This window comes from Mus musculus, chromosome 7 (assembly GCF_000001635.26).
Source record: "Mus musculus strain C57BL/6J chromosome 7, GRCm38.p6 C57BL/6J".
NCBI classification, from domain to species: domain Eukaryota; kingdom Metazoa; phylum Chordata; class Mammalia; order Rodentia; family Muridae; genus Mus; species Mus musculus.
Window position 1 is genome coordinate 46,115,411 of NC_000073.6, and position 22,369 is coordinate 46,137,779.

General features: G+C 50.8%; 1 protein-coding gene across 13 annotated transcripts in view; it reads right to left on the bottom strand.

Annotated features, from left to right (window-relative positions):
- The window catches only part of Abcc8 (ATP-binding cassette, sub-family C (CFTR/MRP), member 8), a 75,517-nt gene that overhangs the window by 10,888 nt on the left and 42,260 nt on the right, over positions 1 to 22,369 (bottom strand). For 7 of the 13 annotated variants that reach the window (XR_001785505.1, XR_882027.1, XR_001785504.1 and 4 more), the window contains exons 13-27: positions 21,454 to 21,559; positions 21,198 to 21,314; positions 20,752 to 20,827; positions 20,071 to 20,176; positions 11,357 to 11,407; positions 9,433 to 9,471; positions 8,483 to 8,581; positions 7,448 to 7,532; positions 6,699 to 6,779; positions 4,965 to 5,102; positions 3,546 to 3,671; positions 2,560 to 2,659; positions 1,762 to 2,003; positions 1,496 to 1,662; positions 364 to 433 (exon numbers count right to left, since the gene is read on the bottom strand). Coding sequence is in view for 4 of the 13 variants with exons in the window: in NM_011510.3 (NP_035640.2) it covers positions 364 to 433; positions 1,496 to 1,662; positions 1,762 to 2,003; positions 2,560 to 2,659; positions 3,546 to 3,671; positions 4,965 to 5,102; positions 6,699 to 6,779; positions 7,448 to 7,532; positions 8,483 to 8,581; positions 9,433 to 9,471; positions 11,357 to 11,407; positions 20,071 to 20,176; positions 20,752 to 20,827; positions 21,198 to 21,314; positions 21,454 to 21,559 (1,603 nt within the window). In the remaining 9 variants the exon portion in view is untranslated. Of the gene's footprint in view, positions 1 to 363; positions 434 to 1,495; positions 1,663 to 1,761; positions 2,083 to 2,559; positions 2,660 to 3,545; positions 3,672 to 4,964; positions 5,103 to 6,698; positions 6,780 to 7,447; positions 7,533 to 8,482; positions 8,582 to 9,432; positions 9,472 to 11,356; positions 11,408 to 20,070; positions 20,177 to 20,751; positions 20,828 to 21,197; positions 21,315 to 21,453; positions 21,560 to 22,369 lie in introns of all 13 variants that reach the window. The other 6 variants (XR_001785506.1, XM_006540749.1, XR_001785511.1 and 3 more) reach the window with 4 other exon arrangements.

Here is a 22,369-nt window from a genome sequence, read left to right on the forward strand (position 1 = left end):
CGGTCAGAGCAGAACACTTGGGCTTCCCACTCAGGGACACTGGGCTCCCCACACAGGGATACTGGGCTCCCCACTCACTCAGGGACATTGGGCTCCCCACACAGGGACACTGGGCTCCCCACTCACTCAGGGACATTGGGCTCCCCACACAGGGACACTGGGTTCCCCACACAGGGACACTGGGCTCTCTACTCAGGGACACTGGGCTCCCAACTCAGGGACACTGGGCTCTCTACTCAGGGACACTGGGCTCCCAACTCAGGGACACTGGGCCCCCCACAAAGGGCCTTGCACATCTATGTGGAGGCCAGTGTCTAAGAGGAAAAGCTCCCAGGGCTCTCGGGCCAGCACAGCAGTCAGTACCTGGTCAATGGTGTTACAGTCAGATGAAAATCTGTTCAGGATACTCCCCAGGGGCGTGGTCTCAAAGAACCTAAGAGGCAAGCAGAACCAGAATTAGTTATTGACTGATCTACTCTTTGTTTATGAAACGAGGGCAGCTATTTGCTTGATTTAAATATTTCTAGAACCATCTGTGGATCTCACTTCCTAGAGGCAGTTGCTTTTGTGGGTCTGCAAATATCTGGCCTGTGTCCTTGAGAATTCCTGCAGCTACTCAAAAGGGTGTTGGCCTCCGTTTAGCCTTCCTGACTCTCAGGCTCACCGTGACCACTGAGAACCTCCTTGGCTTGACTTCCCTTGGGACACAGAGCCCTCTCCCAGGAGAGCCGTTCCCTGGGGACAGTCTGTCAACTGGATGACAGTGAGAAGCTATGTCAGCTGTCAGCACTCTGGCTGCGACCTGGAGTTGGCCCAACCCTGCCAGAGAACTTCTGAACTTCTGACTAGGGGCAAACAGAGGGTAAGTTAACGAGGCGCCATGTCCCCCAGCCACAGAGTCAGCAAAGCTGGAGAGTCAAAGAGTAGCCAAGCAGAGCGCTAGCTATGAGGTAGAGTTACAGAGGTCTGGAAGCCACGAGGCCGGGGAACCAGCATGCTCATGTGGTTGCATATCAGTTTGACCAGCCAGTCGGGCATGATGTTAAAGCGTCTCGACACCTGACACTTTCAGGGCTCTGTTCCATCTCATTAGGGTGATTCAAACAGTTAATCCTACTCCCCCCACCCCCCAGTGTCAGAAAATGCAGTCTGCAGAGGGAGTTGGGGAGAGGAGGCAGTGGAACTTGTGGGCAGAGAGATTATATCACCCAGGGAAGGAAATTAGCTTTATCAGAAGCCCATAGATGCTCAGGTTGAGGGCTGATGGGACTGTCCAATGAACCAGCCATATAAGATGCTCACAGGGGTCTGCTGAGCAAATGCCAGTTCTCCCTGCTTCTTGCATAAGGACACTTACACACACAAATACACACATACACACACATGAGTCACCCCCACAAGCCTGGGACAGAGGTCATCGGTGCTCATTTCATAGATGGGGGATTTAAGATGCAGAGCATAGTGACCTGCCCCGCTGTGGTCAGGTTTGGGGTACCTCATGGGGGCCAGGATGATGCGATTGAGCAGGCTGCGGTGCAGCCTCTTGGCCACCTTCAGTCCTGTCCACTCCACAGTGACAGAGGTGACAAGGCACAGTGCAATTCCCAGGCTGCAGAGCACGGTGAATACCATGGCATAGACAGACTGGTCCAGGGCGCATTCCTAAGTGGGAAGAGAGCGAGTCAGTGTGTCCTGCGGCTGTGTGCCGATTCAGCCTTCCCGCCGCCTCTCCACCAGCCCTGTTATGGACTGCAGTTGTACCTGGCTGAGGGAGCAGTTCCTGGCAGCAGGGCTCAGGACCAGGGCACTGTCCGTCCACTTGGCCAGCCAGTAATCAATGGCCACCAAGACCATGTGCTTGAGTAGCTGGGAGAAGACAAGCAGGGACAAGAGCAGGACGCCGGCAGAGGACAAATACTTAGTGCAGGCCCGCCATGGGATCTTGGCTCGCTGATGCAGCACCGAAGATAAGTTGTCATCTTCCTCGCTCTCGGCCGCCTCCTCTGCAGGTCGCAAGAAACCACCCTGAAGCTTCACAGATCACAACCCTCTGAAGGTCAACCAGGGGACATCTCATTCCCACTTACAGATGGGAAAACATAGAGAGAAAGAAGACGCTTAATCAAACCACACTACTCGACCATGTCCAGAACCCCCGGGGCTTCAGTTTCTCTCTGTGTGATGGCTAATACTGTCAACTAGAATCACCCATAAGGCAAACCTCTGGGCAAACAGAGAGGGGGGTTATCTACAATAGGCTACTTAAGGTGGGCAGACCTGCCCACTGTGGGCGGCGCCATACCTTAAGCTGGGGTCCTAAACTGAAAAAAAAAAAAAAAAAAGGAAAAAGTGGGCTGAACATTCATGGCCCTCTGCTTCTTGAGGACACAATGTGACCGTCTCCGGTCACCATGCCTTCCATGCCACCATCAGACCATATCCCTGCAAACCCACACAGACCTTTCCTAAGCTAGCTTCTTGTCAGTAGTTTGACCTAGCAAAAGGAAAGCAACTAGCATATCGTTGGTGTTAACTGCGCCCCCAGGCTGGTGGCCATACCTTCCTCCTCGTCCTCATCCAGCAGAAGGCCATCTCTTGAGGACATGGCACGGGGCAGGCCCTGAGACGGTTCTGGGGCTTTCCTCTCCATGACTGTCTCCTGAAAGACATAAGGAGCCTGGCCAATGTCTTCTTCCCACAGTGTGCTTGTGGGAAAGTGGAGGTTAGGAGCGACTACCTAGTGATGACTGGCTTACAGGCTGTTTCTACCTTAGGGCAGGCACACATAGACACATGCTCATCTTACCAGAATTAACTTCTCTTTGTCGACTAACAGCACCCCAGTATCTCAGAGGAGTATACTCTTGTTGTGTGCAGGAAGAAGCCTAGCCTTGAACTTCTCACCCTCCTGCCTCAGCCTCCCAGTGCTGGGATTACACGTGTGCACCACCACACCCATCTCTCTCCTCTTCTTGGTCTCTGAGATCTGAGCAACTCAGGTGGCATCATGGCCATAGACTGGCTAATCCTCACATCCCGCCATCCTAGCTGCAACGATCCAGTCAGGGTGATGAGCACGTGACCAGACTGAACTGTGAGAAGCTCTCTGTGGCTGCAGAAAAGAATCCCAGGGCTGCTGAGACAGCACTGCTGCCTGGGAATGGGGCTGATCTGAGAGCAGTGAAGCAAAGCGACAGAGAGGAACAGAATCCTGGTGGTGATCTGGTGACAAACGAAGCCACCGCTCTCTTGGGACATTTTGGTTTCGTGAACTGACAATTCCTTACCTGGGTCCTTTCCTTTGTTTAGCTAGCTTGAGCTGATTCGGGAGCCTTTCAACTACATGGCATGTGTGTGCACCCGATTCTGTCCTGGGTCCCTGCACAGGGGCCAGCTTTTCCCTTTGCCTCTGTATAACGCTACCCTGTCAATTGGAGACTTCCTGGGGGGCGGGGGATGAGAGCAGGCAAGGCAGGCACATCTAGAAGCAGAATCTGAACTTGAACTAGAATCCAGGGGCGGCTGTGTGACCCCTATGTTCTCACCTTCTCCAGCTCTTGGTCTTGCCTGTTCATGAGGGTCTTCCAATGCTCAAAGAGCTGGCACTCAGACCTCTGGAAGTCCTTGAGCGTCCCCTCCCTCTGAATGGTGCCATCCTTCATAGCAATGATCTGCCAGGGCAGCCAGGAGACAGGTTTGGCTCCCTTAGAGGAGTCTGAGACAGGGGTGTAGCATCTTTCACGCTCTATCAATAGCTACCTTAATCCACTGCCTGTGTGGTCTGGCAACCCACTCTTGTCAAAAACCATCCTCAGTGGGTGTCTTTGCAGAACTAATGAGTATCCCTTGGCCAGCAAAGCAGGTTACCCACAGGACCCCATCAACATCAGTTTCCATATGCTAAGTAGGCCAATTGTATGTTATCCTGAGCTGTACCTGATGGTAGAGTCTATCAGTTGGTGGTAACACGCTTGTTAGTCCAAGCAGGTATGGCTGCACCCAACGACACCACCATACATAGCTGCCGTGCATCCTGGGATCCTGTGCACAGATACCGCAAGGAACCAGGCACCTCCATGTCTGCCTTACTGGACTCAGGGTCGTTCTGAACTACAACCACCTGGCTTTCTGAAGTCACTTTACCTGTTTTAATAGCGTTCAGAATTTTGTTTCTTCTGGTGTTTATCATAGTGGAGGAGGTTCACATTTCCCATGGAAGATTTATTTTGAGAGAAATTAATTAACAGGCCTATTTGGCTCAGCCTTAAAGATCTGAGAGGGTCTCAGATTGTGGCGGCTGTCCAGGGACATTTTGGATTAGGAGTAGGCAGGTGTAGATTTCCAAAGGCTCATTGTCTTTGTCTTAGCATTAATCGATCCCCAATGAGACGGAGAGAAGTATGTCCCTATCTATTGAAGAACAGGGTTAGTTCTTCTGTTAGTCAGCATGGGGTTCACAGCACCATGTTCTGTGGGAGTGCTGTGGTCTACAGGACTACTGCCTCTTTTCCAGCATCCTCCACACAACAGAGGCTCCAACCCACTCATCCCCAAAGGCCAAAGACCCAGGCTTGGCTCTCCCATCTAAACAGATCATACATAGCCAGGGGAAGCAGGCAGGACAAGGCCTTCTAGACGGTAAGAACTGAGTGTCTACTTTTCCTCAGACTGTCCGGTGCTCCTCTAATATACACCAGAAAGGAACCAAGGCAGGCTGGGAGTGTCTCAGGCCTGAGCCACACCAAGACTGGACTACAAGTGTTTATTGGGCTGCACAAAACCACTTAGGACTGGCATCTTGTGCTGTGGCTATCAGCCATTGCTTCTGGGTCACATGGCTGATTCTTTTGAAGAGCACATGCGTGTGCGCGCGCAAACACACACACACACACACACACACACACACACACACACACACACACACACACACAGAGCTCCATAGTCTGTCCTCTGTGGCTCCTCACCCAGTCTGCATGAGGCAGGTACTGTAGCTTGTGGGTCACCAAGACCACTGTCCTCTTGTCATCCCGGAGCAGCTCAAGGATGCCAGCCTGCATCAGGTGGTCGCTCAGATGGACATCCAGAGCTGAGAAAGGGTCATCCTGAGAAAGATGAGGCAGAGGCAGGCTTGTAGGGAATGGCCGAGGTAAGCTGAACTCTCTGGAGTTCTAACGAAGCTGATCTAGGTATTGACGAAGGTTGGCTACAAGGCCTTGGACCACCCACCTAACCTCTCTGGGGCTCAAATGTCTCAGTTATTTAAACAGACCTTATCAATTTGCTCCCTGTCTCCTGAACCATAGATGGCTACCCATCTCCTATGAAGCTCCTTAGTACAGTCTCCCAGTCCCTCTCTAGTCTGCCCACACTTCCTTCCTAGCCCCACTTCTTACCTGACCTTCCCAAGCTCCTTCCATTCCAGGTTGCCAATGAGCCCACCCTTCTAGCCTTTGCCAGAGCTGTCCCTTCCGTGTGGTGTGCTGCTCTGCCTTCTGCGCAGTGATTGCTTCCCACCCACCACTCACCCTAATCCGAGTCCTTCTGTGTCTTTCCCTGACCAGCTCCTAACTTTTCCATCCTCTCTGTCCCAGGGACAACCCTGGGCAAAGCCAGATCATATCATCTGGATACTCCTGCCTGCAAGGCCCCCAAGATCTCACACCCTGAGCCTACGCCTGTTACCAATTAACTTAATGAACGGAGGAAAACAGCCACTGGACTTTTATCCAACAGAGTTGTTTATATATCAGGTGGGACCTTGGGTGGGCTAGAACTTCATAACTGCTGATCGTGGGCCAGGTCTAAGAATGTATGGGAGAAACATCACTAGCAAGGATTGTTGTGTGTGCTGAAGGGTTGGAGGGAGAAGATAAAGCTAGGGTCAGGGAGCTGATGTTCATTGTGCCGAGCCTTTGTCCATCACTGTCCTTTTGTTTGATTGACTCTTCAAGGCTCTCTTCCAGGAAGCCCTCCCTGAATTCTCCCACCATTAAAGTTGTCTCATGGTCTGGGCCACACAGCTTAGTTTTGAACTAGCTATATTTCCTGCATGTGTGTGAGTCTGTCCCCCTAATAAAACTTCAAAGCTTCGAGGTCAAGGGATGGGTCTTAAGATTCCTTCAGTACAAACCAAGGCACCTAGCCCAGAGCTTGACATGAGGTAGGCAAGTTTTATCTCATGCTCGATGGCTAGAGTGCTGTGTTAAAGGGTTCTGAGGACCCCTTGAGTTCTCTGGAATGATAGCTTGGCAATTAATTAGCAGTGTCTAGCCTGAGCACAGGCTGGGAAGTGGGGCCACACACTCCGTGTGTTTGCATTCTGATAGCTGGGCTGCGTAGGTGTCGACAGCTGGGGCTGCTCTTTTCTCCTTTAGAGAGGTAGTTTCTAGCCACAGCTCGCCTGCCCTTGTGTGTGCAATAACCCTTTCAAGGTTATTGCAAGGCTCACTGGGAATCCCAGAGTGGGTTATCAGCACTGTTCTAGCCTGCCTCAGTTTCTCTCTAAGTAAGATAAAGGCAGTATCTCTAGCATTTGATCCTGGTTAGGGAGGCTGTTGAATGATGATGATGATGGTGGTGATGATGGTGGTGATGGTGGTGGTGATGGTGATGTTAGGGAACCATGATGATGTTACAGAATCAAGCAGGTAGGCAGTCAGAAGTGAGGGCCCCAGGGAAACTTCATCTGGGATACTCACCAAGAAGACAACATTGGTGTGCTGGTAGAGGGCTCGGGCTACACTGATTCGCTGACGCTGACCACCAGACAAGTTGATGCCCTGTCATCAAAAGAGAGGAAAAGATCATGCCCTCAGCCCTTCAGGTTCTCACTATGCACTTGGGGCTCAATGAAGAGATGTAGTTATCCCCCAGCTTGGAGTGGCTGACCTCTCCCATCAGCCAGAATTCTGTGTAAATGCTCCTCCAAACTGAACTGTTCTCTCCTGGATGAAGGAAGGAGACTTATAAGACTCAGGGAGCTAAGGAACCACATGGTATTCATGAACTAAGGCAAACTCACAAGGTTCAAAAAGCTCCTGAAACTTACAAGATTCATAGGGCCTTCCCCATGGTTTTATCAGCAGAAGCAATTGCTAAACTGCAGTGAGTTGCACAGGTTGCTGCAGTGGACTTTGGGATATATAGCTGCCTTTGAGTCACTCATACTCCTGTAATTAACCCCAACAGACTCATGGGTTCACGAAGACAGACTTTGGGGGAACTGCCTTTTAGTCTGACATTGCTGCCCTATCTGGGATGAACAGAGATTTCTCTATGCTTTCCCAGGAGAAGTCACACAACACAGGACAATGGTCCTCACAATTTCATACTACTTGAAGCTCTTCAGCCCTTTCCTTTGTTCTGTTCCATCATTCATGCTTCCCGAGAAGGACCTCAGGACACAGTGGGAACATGGGGGCAGGGGACAGGAGAGGCTGCCACTAACCCGTTCCCCAATCTGAGTCTGGTCTCCATGGGGTAAGATGTCTATGTCTGGCTGCAGGGAGCAGGCTTCGATGACCATCTTGTACCTGGAGAGTAAAGACAGGGGGGTGGGTCAGCTGATAGGCCTGGTCAGAGTGGGGCCTCAGTCCTCGAATGGTCATTAGCCTGCGGGTTGCTGGGCCCCAGTGAGTGATGGCTTTAATGCACTTCCTGCCTTGTGTAAGCAAACACCATGAGAATGGAAAAGAGCTAAGGTCAGCGCTTACACAGCCTGGGGCAAGTTAAATATTTGAAGGATGAAATTGTATGGAGGCAAATAAGCTGAGTGAGGGATGGGAGGGGGCTTATGGTCCCTGAGTGGTGGGAAATGCAGTCAGAGCCCATGCTGGGGCACCATCTGGGCAAACCACTGCTGAGTGTTTGGAGGTGGTAATGATGATGGCTGATCAAATATTTGCCTAGCTTGCTTTTCTTATCGTCATCTGGCCAGCTTTTAGCCTGAACAGGTGCCAGGCAGCGTCCATGGAGAGTTCGGAGTTTCTTGGTGACACATGTCCTTAGGCAGCTTCAGATTTGACAGCCATTTCCGCAATTTACTGACTGGCCTTGGGTAAGTTGCTTAAGCTTCAGAACCTTGTTTTCCTCAACCATAAAATGGGCACAAGAGTGTTACTGTGTCAGGTAAGAGCGCATGTATGAAGAGCCTGGTACCGTACCCTTCTTGGGCAACTGCTAAGTGATCAGTGGCTATGACAGTTATTAGGGAATGTTGTGGTGTGTGTGTGTGTGCCTGTGTGCATGTGTGTGTGTGGGGTGAGGACTAGAGATCACAGTGGATAACTCAGTTCCACTTCAGTCCTAGCTAGACAAGGCAGCAACACCCTCTCCCTCCTCTCATTCATGGGAAGAGGCTGCTGGAACCCAGGGGCATCTGAATCCTTCCAGATGGCCTAGAAGATGCTAGCTGGACTGCAGGATGCCCAGGTGCCAAGGAGCACACCCAGCCCTCCCCAGTCCCTCTCCTGGAGGCTGTTACCTTTGCTTATTGAAGGGACTCTCGAAGGTGATGTTCTCCTCCACCGTGGCATTTAGCAGCCATGGTTTCTGAGATGCGTAGGCTACGGGGCCTCTGCTCCTGGAACAGACTGAGTGTGAGAGTCTTCCCAGGGCGCATGCTCAGAGCAACTGTCAGTACGATCAATGGCTTAGGTTGGGGCAAGAGGGTGGACGTAACTGAGGCAGCCAGGGCACGTGACAGGAATCCATGGTGGGTATTGGGTAACACAAGTCAAGCTCTTCCTGACGGACTCAGACCTCCGAAAGGATTTCTCGTTCCCTCCACTACCACATTGTGTCTCTGTAACCCCAGGGACACAGCCTGCAACCACACACAGGGGTCTGGGTACAGACAGACTTAGGAACCTCACTGTTTAACCACACGGGTATATGAGGAGACTCAGGACTTGACTCATTTAAAAAGGAGAATCGATACAGGCCTTTGGAGGGAAGTCTCCCAGGTCAGAGAAGGAGACTCTATAGAGCCACTGTTGGCATAGTGCTGAGGCTTCAAGGCCCAAAGGAACATCTTGGAAAGTCCAAGCCTCAGGTGGCTAGGTTCAAGACTTTCATCACCTCCCAATCCCCAGCCCCTCACTGCTAACTTGAGCCTTCTCCAGCTCCACCGCAACCCTGAGGCAGGGAGGAGGACCCCCAACTGTCGCCAAACTAAGCAATTCCTTAGCCTGGCCTCCTTACACCCTCAGCAGCTGCTGGACTCTACACAGAAGGACATGTTTTACAGACACAGAGCCAAGAAAGTGACATTCAGTGTGCTGTAGTTTCCAAAGCCCCTCCTTCCCATCCCCCTGCCCCCGAAGCTGCTGAGAGTGAACAAGCATGGTGTTAAGAGATGGGGCAGCTCCCAGGCCAGAGAGGACCTGCAGCCGCTCCCAGGGCACAATGGCTCTACACACCCAGCACAAGTACCTGGCATCCGAGTCGGCTGCTGTCTCCCGCTCTGGGTTGCTGTAGTGGAGGAAAGACACAGGTCAGACACCCCTGATGGGCTGAGCTTTCCCTGGAGATTTCTAGCTCCTTCAAACCAGCTACCCACTGCTTACGTAAGCCCTAGTGTCCTGTCTATAGCCACACATGAGATTCTAGATGGGGTTAGCCCAAAGAGCCTCACTGCCAGGCCATGTGGGTGTGGGAAGAGACCCAGCACCTGGTTCATTTAAGAGGGGGAACAGGAGGAAAAGGCCTCATGGGGGGAAACGTCCAGGGTCAGAGAGGTAGGAGGTCTGCCCAGACTTCATAGCCTTAGCATTTAAGCTAGGTTCAAATGAGCAAGCCAAAGCCTCAGGCCAACAAAGTTGCACCCAACTGGGCAGGGTACTCTGACTGTCGCCAGGTTGGGCTAGGCAGTTGACAGAACCTGTAGCATCGGGGTGGCCACCTACAGTTTGGAAGCTGAGAGAGAGGTTCTGAGCATTAGCCGTGGCCGCACACAGCATACAGACTTAGACGCTAGAGGAACCAGTCAGGGAGACACACGGGCACTGGGCCGTGGCCAGCTCCAAAGAGCCCCACTGTCAAATGCTGTTACTTTGTTATCTTCTGACACACGCAGACTTTCACGTGTCTAGGCCTTGGCTCAAGTTGTGCAGTCACTAAGGTTTGAGAGGTTGGGACTGTCACCACACTGGGGACAAAGTGGCAGACAAGGCAGAAAGCCGCAGGAAGGAGGTGTCTCTGGGGCTGGAGGGTGATGCCTCTGTCAACTGGTGATTTGCAGAGGAGCCACCTTGCCTGGCCCGGCCCGCCCGCCTCTAGGTTTCCCCTGAATTCTCAGAAGGAGAAGGTTGTGCTGTCTCTTTGTCAACAATCCATTTCTTTTAGAACTCTTAGACTTTCATTGAGCATATTTAACACACCCGAGTTTTCTGTGGAGCACAAGAGATGCCCACCTCCTCTCCTTAGAGACCTTTGTTTTTTCCCCTGAGATCCCTGGAACCTCTCAACAAACATTTTTCTAATTATTTGTTTCCGACTACATTTTTTTTTCTTTTTAGTTTCAAGGTGGGGATTCTCGTGTGCCAGGCTGGCCTTGAACTTCTGATCCTCGTGCACTCACCTCCTAAGCGCTGGGATTACAGGTGTGCGCTGGCAGCCCTGGCTCCTGACATTAATCTTGGTGGTTTTCAGTTTATTCACTAGGTTACTCAGCCAGCACTGCTACTAAGTTCCAGAACATGGTCACCTCCAAACAAACCTTGTGTAACAAGTAGTCACTCTCTCTCTCTCCTGTCTCTCTCCAGCCTCTGGCAACAACTCAGCTACTTTTTAACTCTATTCAACATGACAGGTTTTTTTTTGTTTGTTTGTTTTTTGGTGGGGGTGGCGGCGGCGAGTAGGGTCTCATGTAGCGCAGGCTAGATTCCAATTCCCTATGGAGATTGACTTGCACTTCGGATTCTCTTGCCTCTATAGCCTAAGCAATATGGTTACAGCGTGCAGAAACACACCTGGTTTATGCAATGCTGGGAATTGAACAGTGGACTCTGTGCATGCTAGGCAAGCACTCTACCAACTGAGTCACATTCCGGGCCCAGACAATTTGTTTTTCCTCTATCTGAGTGCTGGGATTAAAGGTATGAGTCACCACGCTCCTCTCACCGTGGTATTTTAATACCCTAGATGGCTGATACCTGTGTATGCGCTATGGACCTTGGGATGAGTAAAAAGCATTATCACATCTAAGGTTCTTTTATTCTCCCCTCTGCAAACCATAGTTTGCCTTCATCAGAACTGCATGGCTTAGCCCCATGGCTCTGGGAACATGAAACAGCACAACCTTGGATTCGCACTTAGCACTCTCTCTCACAGGCTCCACCACGCCGCTCATGCCAACCTTGTCCTGAGGCAATACCTGGGGTCTTCTCCCTCGCTGTCTGGAAGGCTGCTGGGTCGGACAGAAAGACAAACAGCAGTTATTCCCGTTGCTGTCCATCACACTGGAGCGTCATGGAGAAGCAGTCCCTACTCCTCCCCTCCCCCAACCCCATTTCCAGGGGTCTCGGTGGCTTCCTCGGTGCACATCAGCTCATCTCAACCTCAGCACCTGATGGAGGACCCTCCAAGCAGCATGGGTTCAGCTGGTGCTCCTGGTGTTGGCCTGGGGCAGCAGAGAGGCTGGCTGGGCACCGAGGTGGTTTCCTACCCTGGACAGCCGAGCTCAGGGAGGGAACATGATGCTCCCAGTTACCATCGCTGCACACAGTGTCTCTCAGTCTGCAGGGTCTGAGAATGGGTGAGGAATAACTGGGGCAGCTGTCTCTAAACAGCAGGAAACGGCAGTGTGCAGGACGGGCCACCTTCTGTTTTCCTGAGCCTGCCAGTGCAGGGAGGTGAATCTCTCACAGTAAGAGGTGCCTTTGGGAAACAGATCTGAATCATGGGGCTAAGTTCCTCTGTGGTCTTTCTCCTGTGCCAGCTCAACACCTTTCAACCGTTCAGAAACAACTTCCACCAACAAAATGTGCACTTGTGATATACACGTGTGGGAAAAGCAACCCTCTCTGCATTCATGCAGGCTCTTAGGATTATAATTACTAAATTAGAATTTTTAGACAAGGCCTCCTGTAGCTCACACTGACCTCAAGTTTGTTCTGTAGCCAAAGATGACCTTGAACTCCTGATCTTTCTGCCTGCACCCATTGGTTGCTGGGACTGTGGACCTGAGCCACTGCACCCAGTTATCTTATTTTAATAATGCTGAAGACAGCCATCATTTATTGAGCTTTTATAAATCCTGATAAGCACTGTAATAGAGTGGTTTCTATTTTTTTTTAACTTATTTTTTTATTTACTTATTTTTATATGTAGGTATGTAGCCTTTGTGGAAGTATGTCACTTTTAATCCATAAAATAATCACCCAGAGGATCATTTTGATTTCTCAATGCTATTTTGCACATATATCAGACTCCGAGAGGCTAAGTAACATGTTCAAAGCCACACAGGCAGCAAATAACAAATATCTGATAGGTCCTCATCTTACTCTGGGGCAGGACCAAGTGAGGTCATGAGGCATTTGCCGTCACCAATCCCTGGCCCCTTCCTCTGGGTTGTGTGGTCCCTGCCCACTCTCCCAGCTCCTCCTAACCCAGCTTCTCCAAGCACCAGCTTGCTGTGATCAACAATTCAAGGCAGAGCACTAACATGAGACAAACTCCTGCCCTGTGGCTAAAGCCCAGGATGAGAGCTGACAAACTCCTGCCCTGTGGCCACAGCCCAGGTGAGTTTCTCTCGGGAGACTTCCTCCAGAGTAGCAAAGGCTGTGTGGTCTGCTTCTCCAGGGCCTCCCGAGGACTCAGCACGCCCTCCTCTAGCCCTGACTCAGCCCTGGCTCTGTTCATCTCGATCTCAGCTGCTCAATTAGCACTCCTAATGGACTGCCTTGCTCTCCATCAGTGCCTGTGTGAGCCTGGTGTGCCCTGTGGGATTTAAAGTCAGGAAGAACATCTTTTCCAGCCCCCACAGTGCTTAGCACGTGACAGATCGGTAATAAATGGAGCTTGCTAACAGGCGTATTAATCATGGGGGAAGAGAGAAGGAGGGGTGAGTTCTTGCTAGTGGCTACTGCCGTGCACAGTGCCAAGGAGTTGGCACTCAGTCTGGCACTTCTACTGCATTCTGTCCCCACTTTACAGATGAGCACACTGAGGTTCAGGGTTGGAGAATAGGCTCTATTCAACAGAGTCAGAAAGAGGGGAAGAAGTTGGGATGCTAACCTGGGATCACTTCCTTCCTCTTTCTATTGTATCCCTAAACTTCTAGCAGGAGCCTTACCAAAGCTTTGTGTATATATTTTAAGCTAAAAAGTAAAGACTAGTACATTTGGCAAGCATGTTCTCTCACTGACTGCTGGAGTGTGTGCATGTGTGCGCGCGCATGCATGCGAGCACACATCTGTGTATATTTTGTATGTACTTGTTCATGTGGGTAAGCAGTTCAAGGCAGAGGTCCTCATCGAGTGACTTCCTCAGTTGCTCTCCACTTTGTTTTCTTGAGACAGGAACTCCCAGAAACTGGAGTTCACTGTCCCGCAGACTCTGGGAACCCAAGTTCTGGATTACATAGAGCATGCAGCCTTTTACACAGCACGGCACAGCAAGCAAGCAGTTGCTGACTGAATCTCTCTAGGGTACCTCTGTTCTCCTGGCCCGCACATTGTGTGCCAAGCTACACCATGGCACAAAGCCTGCCCTGCAGGGGCCATAGTCTGATGGGTGAAAGCAGACAGACAGAAGAAAGAGAACTACAGGAGCCCAGAAAAAAGTAGGAGGAACCAAAGTGTTAGAGAATTTTGAGGAAGATGATACACAACTGGATGAAATGAAAAAGACAGGAAGCACAAGAAGGTGAGATAGTACATGTATTTTATCTTCTTCATACTTGTGTAGCTTCCCTAGCTTGTGGTGCATTTGAATTTTATTTTTAATGATGTGTATTTGTGTGTCTGTGTGGGTATGTGCATGTGTGCAGTTACCTAGGAAGTCTAGAGGAGGCTAATGAGGAGTCCCTATTTCCTTACCACTGTGGTGTGTGTGTGTGTGTGTGTGTGTGTGTGTGTGTGTGTGTGTAAGAGAGAGAGAGAGAGAGAGAGAGAGAGAGAGAGAGAGAGAGAGAGAGAGAGAGCAAGCTAGCTTTAGCAGCACAGCACATAGCTCGGCGAGGAGTGAAGAGTGTGTGGGTGGGCAGTGAGGGGCTTGGCAGGGGGGTTGCCCTTCTGCCCTGTGCTTGTCTGACACAGTGCAGGCAGAGGGAGAACCGAGTGCCTCAGTGCGCACTGTGCTCTGAATATAAAGTGTTCCCACAGGCTCCTGTACTGAACACTGGGTCTCCATTTGGCAGTACTATTTAGGGAGGTTGTAGAGGTTGGGAAGAACCTAGCTGTAAGTGGGACCTAGCTGGAGGAAGTGGGTCACTAGGGTGAGACCTTGTGGCTATCTTTTCCCTGTCTTTTTTACACCCTCTGTCCCTCTGCTTCCCATGAACCATGAAGCTGTCTATCATCCTTCCCGGCTGCCACAACATACGCCCCACCCAATCAACTGGGCCAAAGGCTATGGATTTTGTTTGCCTGTTTTAAGGGCAGAGTCTCACTCATGTGGCTCAGGCTGACCTGGAACTCACTGTATACACCAGGCTGGCCTCAAGCTCACAGAGATCCAAAGGGATCTTGAGCCTAATTTGTTTTCCTCCCTTAAATGAGTTCCTCAGGTGTTCTGATCACAACAGTGCAGAGTAACTCACGGCCCCCAGCATTCATTCAAGATCCTGGCGATGAATTAAAACGGGAGATGAAGAACCTCGGGTAGACACCTTAATCTAAGCACTCAGGAGAGAAAGTCATGGAGTTCTCTGTAATGTGCAGGTCAGTTTGACCTATATAAGATTTAGGAGGATCAAGGCTATGTGGATAGACCCTGTTTGATAAGAAAGAAAGAAAGAAAGAAAGAAAGAAAGAAAGAAGAAGAGAAGAGAAGAGAAGAGAAGAGAAGAGAAGAGAAAAGAAAAGAAAAGAAAAGAAAAGAAAGAACAGCAACAAAGAACCAAGGGGTGCCTTCTTAATGGGACAGACCGAGCAGAATGTATGGGCTGCATATTCTGTATACTGTGTATTAAATGTTAAATAAATATACATTATGTTAAAAAAAAGAAAAGAAAAGAAAAAAAAAAACCTCAGGTAGGACAAGGTAGGACAGGGCCCGTACAGTCCACTGTTCTTCCCTCCTTCAGGCCTGTGAGTGTCCCGAAGTATTTTTTTCCCACTCATAGCCCCCTGTGCAGTGGCTGCCAAGGCTAGATCTCTGAGATGCAAAGAAAGGGCAGGGTATTTTTCATTGCTTAAAAGGAAGAAAGTAAGTTCCAGGAAGGTGATGTCGCCTGCCTGAGGTCGTGGAGCAAGGAAGTGGCACAGTCAGAACTAAGCAGGCCACCTGGTTCCCACGCCTAGCTGGTCCTACCCGAGTCTCTTGTCCACTTGTCGCCTTCAGGAGGCACCCGAGTCCCCAGTCTCTCCTCAGCACGCTTGGGTACATCTAAGGGTGGGAGTCAGGCAACTTGGAGCCAAACACCACAAACCAACAGGCAGGCTCTGGGAAAGTCCCACAGCAAGTGGGGGTATTATTGGGCATAGACAGACACACTGACAGGTCACATGCAGGTGCTTTAAGAGGTGGTAGAGAGAAGGTATCAGGGAGTCCTGGGAAAACCAGATTTGTACGTTGTCACCTTTTCCCCACCCTGTGCTTTCTTGAGACCTACTTCCTGATGGCTTTTGGGGACATTAGAAGGACTGACAGCCTTATTTTTCACTTCCCAGGAAACGAAATGTACCTGAGCGTGTCTGCTAATATTGACTTTTATTAACATGTTTTCTTCTTAGAGATTACACAGGGAGTTTGGAAACTCCCAGGCTGACAGTTAACTGAGTCAGGAAGCCAGGGAGAGGCTGGTGACTCATGAAAGGGAGCATGTGGGAGTCACGTGGTTCTGAGATTCAGAACCAGCATCTGCTCAGGTCAACTCTCCATCCTGGGTCTCCTTCTACATAGCCCTATCTGCCTGGAGTATCCTGGGGGCAAGGGCCAGACCTCCCTCCCCTTACTTAAGCAGAAAGGCTTTTAGTGAATAGCCTGGAGCCTTAACGGACCGATCAAAGCACAATGTGGGGTTGCAGTCTCAGGGCTGGCTCCTCCCCAGAGTGGGTGCAGAAGCCTGGGTTAGGGAGCAACTTGGGCAAAGGCTTATGGGAGAGACACACATTAATACAGTCCCTAGCTGTCCCTGGTTCATTCATTTGTAAATGAATTCATTTGCTAAAGTGACTATGGATTCAGAGAGAAAAATAAAACGTGGTTCTTGTCTCCGGGGAGCTGACTGTGGTCTCTCCTGGGAGAGAGGCTAGAAGTACAGTATGGGAATTTTGTTCTTGGCAAGGAGGGCCATAGCAGAATAATAACCTTTATCATAATATTCCTAGGGCTCCTGCTACATGCTAGGTTAATCCTCTCGTCGCCCCCGCGGGTTAAAAGGGGAAACTGGTACAGGATGCTTATGGAATTTTCCAAAACACACAGATCAAATCTCATCTCAGGCAGCTTGCCCCAGAGCATCTGCTCCTGCCTGCTCAGCCGTACTTAGCTCATTTGGTCCTTGCAGGAATAAATGAGCAGTTGTACCAACAAGCTCCATTTCCCCAGAGCAATCTCGATGCCGTACCTCCCTAATCTCCCAGTTTCCGGCCCTGCACACCCCTGGAACTCTTTCTGGTCTCCTGGCCACCAGGGTTTGGCTTTGGTAAGGAGACCCTGGCCTCTGGCTGTAGGCTTGCTGTAGGCGCTACCAGGAGGGGTCTCCAGGTTAAAGGCTATTTTGTTCTTGGCTCACTTTGCAAGGGCACCATCTCTCAGAAGACCCGAGGGCCAATGTCTTGGGTTCGGGGTTCCTCCCAGGAGCGAGAAGCATTTAACGTTCTTAGCTCCCATTCTTAGCTCGTTGCCTCGAGATAGGTGTCCAGATGGAGACAGGGCTACCTAGGGCTTTTCAGGACAAATGGAACCAACTCAGCCACATCAGTTTAGACTCTCTCAGAGTCAACTGACCTCTCCCCTGGTCCCGTCCCCTACTCCATCGTCCTTTATCAGAAGCAGGCCGTTCTACAGCCTTTCAGCTTCACGGTCTTTCTCATGCTGCTACGTTTAATCATGGCACGCTCCCTTCATCTGCCTCTCGCCACTGAATCCCACACACTCAGTAGTACTTCAGGCACCCGGAGCCATGCTCGTTGACATCAGCAAGCCTTTGCCTAGACAGTGACGTCATCTGGGTACCTTCCTCTTCCACTCCCTCCTTTTCCATTAGAGGAGCTCACACCCACCTGCAAGGAGCTTCTCAGAGTCCCCCCACACCCAGCCCCGGACCACAGAGCTCCTCCTTGTCCGGTGCTCTGGTGCTACTGATTTTCCTGCCCTCCCTTTTTGCTTTTGAGACAGGCTTGGCTGCCCGGAGACCTGATCTGTAAACCAGGCTGGCCTCGAGATCACAGAGCTCTGCCTGTCTCTGCCTCTGAGTGCTGGCACTAAAGGCATGTGCCACCACCATGCCCAGTAAGGAGCCAAGTCTTAACTATCATTGCATTCTGTGACTGGGCACAGGGTCTGGCGTCACAGATGGGGTCAATCAATATATCTTGGTGGAATTAATGTATTGGTATGGAGAAGCCAAGATTGAGCCAGGCATGTGCACTCACAGTCTAGGGATGGCTACAGGTTAACCTGGTATGCCTAGGGGGAGCTAGCCCATGGAGGAGAGCAAGATGGATTCTGAGGAACAAGAATCTTGGTGCCTCAGCCTTCCTCCTGGCTTCAAACAGGCCCATTGAGAAAGGTGGGTTTTGATGAGCGCAAAACCTGAGGATTCATGTAGTGGCTCTGTGAAGGGTGTGTGTGTGTGTGTGTGTGTGTGTGTGTGTGTGTGTGTGTGTATGTACCTGTGACATAGCAAAGAGGCTGCTAACTTTTGGGTCATCGGGTGAGAAGTTATTTCTTCCAGAAGCTCTCAGGTCCCTTTAGCTCACAGGTGCCCACTTGGCTGCAAATTCTACTTATGCCAGGATAAGAACGGTGTAACCTGCTTCACTTCGGTTTCTCGTCTGTTGAGTGGGGAGAACAGGGTGAGGGGACAAACGGAGACACTGAAGCGTCCTGGACAGCGCCTGGCATGTGAAAGGCACCCAGCTTTAGCCACCATGGAACGGCCCTTTGCATGCCCTTGGCTGGGGCAGGTTTTCTAAAGGGAGAGAGGCAACAGCTAGACCCCAGCACTGAAGCATCCTGAAGGAGAGGCCACCAGCTGAATCACTGGTATCTCATGTCATCTGCTACCTCTGGTGGTCAGAGGAGCTAGTGTGATAATGTGGGGGTGGGATATCGAGAAGGTGAAGAGAGGGAGGGGCAGCTCCGGGCTTGAACTCTGTAATCTCTTCTAGAAAAGGTTTACCCTGGTGAGAAACTGAACCCAGATTGCCTTCAACATGGAGTATAGAGACTAATATTCTAGGAATAGGACCCAGGGAGGTGGCCAACTCTAGTGTCCTGCTCCAACACTGACAGAAAGTGACGCTGCTGCCACGAAGTGGCTGGCTTTGGTGAGGTCACCCTTGCTAAGGGACCGGATAAGCACTGGCTGCTTTCTTCAGCTCACAGTTCACGGAGGCTTCTGAATTGTCCCAGACACATGGCTAAATGACGGGCTTCACCAGAGCCCCAGGGAGCTGTTATCAAAGCTAGCCGTGGCCTGAGCTCAAACCAGTTCTAGGTCCTCCCCAGAGAACTGCTGGGGAACCTTGCTGCAGGCAGGGCCATTCTGCTCCCACACCACAGGACCTATCAGGGAACCCAAAGGGCTCACCTGCTAGCCCATGGCCACAGCAGGGAGGGAGACTTGTTACTGCTGGAAAATACCATTCGGGGGCAGTTTGGAAAAAAGATACCGTGCAATTCTCTCTGCTCGGGTTTATCAAAACCTGTCACCGTCATTTCCGTAAAAAAGAGAAAACTAATTTCCTTAAAGAGAGAGAGAGAGAGAGAGAGAGAGAGAGAGAGAGAGAGAAAGACAAACCTGTAGGGCAAGCTGCCCCCCTGTTGAACTGGCTGCACCCCTCCCCCACCATCCTGACTAAGCGCTGTGAATTCCAGCTGGGGGGCTAGAGCACCTCTTTCCCTCCTCGATGGCAGAGCAGAGCCAGGCTTTGTGGGCGTGGCTGCGGCTGAGTGCAGGTTCTGCACTCCTCTCCACCCTCTTTATTTCTCAGGGTTCCCTCTCCTGCCTTTTAAAGATTCCATTTGCTATTCATCTCTCAGCAGCTAATTTCACCGCCCTTTAGAAGTAGGTGGGCATAAATAATAGATCCATGACAGACTCAGCCTAAGGTTCTGGCTCTTTAATTAAGAGAGTGATCTCTTTGGAAAGCAGTGTTTGCCTGGGTTACTTCTGGGCCCTACACACACACACACACACACACACACACACACACTGAATGGTTCCAGTCTGCTTTGCTGAAGAAAAACCTGAAACCAATGTTGATTAGGAGGAAATATAGCCCAGGAAATATGAGATACAGGGGAACGCCAGGGCCAAACAGTAGGAGTGGGTGGTAGGGGAATGGGGGGGGTGTATGGGGGACTTTTGGGATAGCATTGGAAATGTAAATGAGGAAAATACCTAATAAAAATATTAAAAAAGAAAACAAAAGAGTGAGAAGAACTAAGTTCGAATCTCTGCTCTGCCTCTTGCTAGTTGTGTGAATTAGGGCAAATATAGCTCGCATCTATAGGAAGAGAATTGGTAGTAATGCTCTGCTGGTATTCATTCATGCATGGAATTGTGCAAAGGACCGGACGCATCACACAGCAAGGGTTAAATGGACACGGATGATGATACGATAAGAAAGTCAATAGCATTTACTGAGTGTCTGCTCAAGGCACTTAGACGGTCAGTAAATGAGTGGTACACCCTCCACAGAGAGGCGTGGTTGGAGGGAGAGAAGCAGATGTTACCTGTTCCAGAAGACGGCCCCGGAGACCCTCTGCATCTCCCCCAGGGTGGCCAGAAGGAGCGAGGACTTGCCGCAGCCCACCTGCCCCACAATCATGGTCAGCTGGCCTACAGCAATGGAGAGCAGTAGATGGAATGGAAGCTGGATGGAGTCTGAACAACTCTCACCCAGAAGACTAGATGGACATGTACACTTAGCTCTGACTCTCCTCCCCACCCTCCTCCCCACCTGGAAACCCTGGGAAGCTCCATATTCCAGAGTTTTTCCTTCTGGAATTGACAGTGTTCTCTGGCTTCCCAGGTCCGTCCTCCACTCCCGACATCCTCTGCTTCACCCCAGTGCTCCTCCTGGTACTCCTTATAGTCCTCCCACAGTTCCAGCATAGCTCCCACCTATGACCCTCTGCCACCGGCCTGACCAGAACACGGCTGTGTTCAGACTCTCCATTTCCATAATCCTCCCAGAACACTCAAGTCTGACTGACACCTGTTAAGATGTCACTGGCAACAGAAGGTTTGACATCAAGGTGACCTCATCTTGGCTGTAGCCGGTTTCTGTTTAGAATTCAGACCTCAGAATACCCAGCTAGGCAACAGAGAGCAGGTGCTCAGCAAACATTGATTTGGCTTTTCCTCTCTTTTGGGACACGAGGGCACATCTGGAAGGGTGGGGTGAGCCCTACCTCGGGGGATACGGATGGTGATGTTGGACAGGGTGGGGATTCCATCAGGGGTCCAGGTGAAGAAGCCTCCGATGATCTTCATTGTCCATCCCCGGCATGGTGCAGAAGAGGAGAGAGAGGGAAGGACTTTCAGTATGGTGTGTCCCTGTCTCCCCTCCCCGATGAAGATCAGTGAATATCACTTCTAACTCTAGGAGTGCTCCCAGGGGCGGACAGTAGGGACTAAGTCCTGTCTGAGGCACCCTAGTGAGAGTGAGGAGGGAGTTCTCCTGCTGAGTGGGGTGGAAGTGCTATGCTTGGCTTCAGGAGTCCTCCAGGCAAGGGGGCCTTTGGATAGAGGACTCAGACCTCAGGTTCTTCAGGTTCTTGGTCTTGAAGGGGCTAAGCTTCTCTTGGAAGATGGCACTGAGGCTGGGGGTGTGGATACTGGCTTGAGGACTCCTCACCTGGACACAGAAGTTGTCAGCATCTCCATCCATGCTGGGGGTCAGCCTCTGCAGTGGGCCCAAGAGGTCCCGAACCTCTTCCCGGGCTGGGCGCTTGCGGTTCACAACCTTGAGGGGCTGTGGATGGTTAGGAGGTGAGGGCCTCTGGGCTGGGAGGACCCCTTCTGGGGGGAAATGTGAGGTTCCAGAGTGGGTGGGCACAAACTTCACGACGTAGGTGAAACTTGGGAGTACCAGGGGTAGGTTGGACACTTACCACCGCCTGGTACTTGCCCGCTTGGCCTTGGGGTGCAGGCTCTCGGGGGGCACACTGTTCCTCACGGATCTCTGCACTGGACAGGAACTCACTCAGCTTTTGCACACTGCAGAGGAAGCAAAGAAATGCCCTTCACCCCTGGGGGGCAGAGGATGGGGGGAGGAGGAGGAGGAGGCATGAGCTCAGAAAACAGTTCTCAGTGGGTACCTGGTCCTAAATGTTTCCTACAAAAGCCACGTGGCAGGGGGCTGCTCCGTGGGCCGCTCCATAGGACCGGGCAACAGATGTAACCAGGAGTTTTAAAAAAATATGTATTCATTTATTTTGTGTAGTAGGGTTGGGGAGGCTCTCCTGCTACAGCCAACTTTAAGGAGCGATCTTCTCCTATCATGTGGGTCTTGGGGATTGAACTCAGGTCGCCAGGCTTGGCAGCAAGCATCTTTTCCCACTACGCCATCTTGTCCCCCCTCCCCCCTCTGCCCTGTTTTCTTTTTTGTATTGTTTTGTTTTGAGACAGGGTCTCATGTAGCCCAGGTTAGCCTCAAACTTACTAGTGTAGCCAAGGATAGCTTTGAATTCCTTACCCTCCTGCTTCTACTTCCCAGGTTTTGGAGTTACTGGTGAGCATTCCACACCAAAGCTTATATATACACATATTTATTTTACAGTGATAGGAACTGACCCAGGCCTTGCCTTTACTAGGCAAGCGTACTATCTTGAGTCAACACTCTACAGTCCCCAGGACAGTTTTCTAAAAAAAAGTTTGACCTGTCATTTGGAGTAGTCTGGATCGCAGGTAACTTTGTTTGGTTTGGATTGGTTTACTGTTAAAGTTGGTTTCTTGTATGATAAGGGTAGCTGATGCTGAGTTTTACTAGTTAAACTAGTCAAGGTTGGCTGTGTTAAGATCACTTAG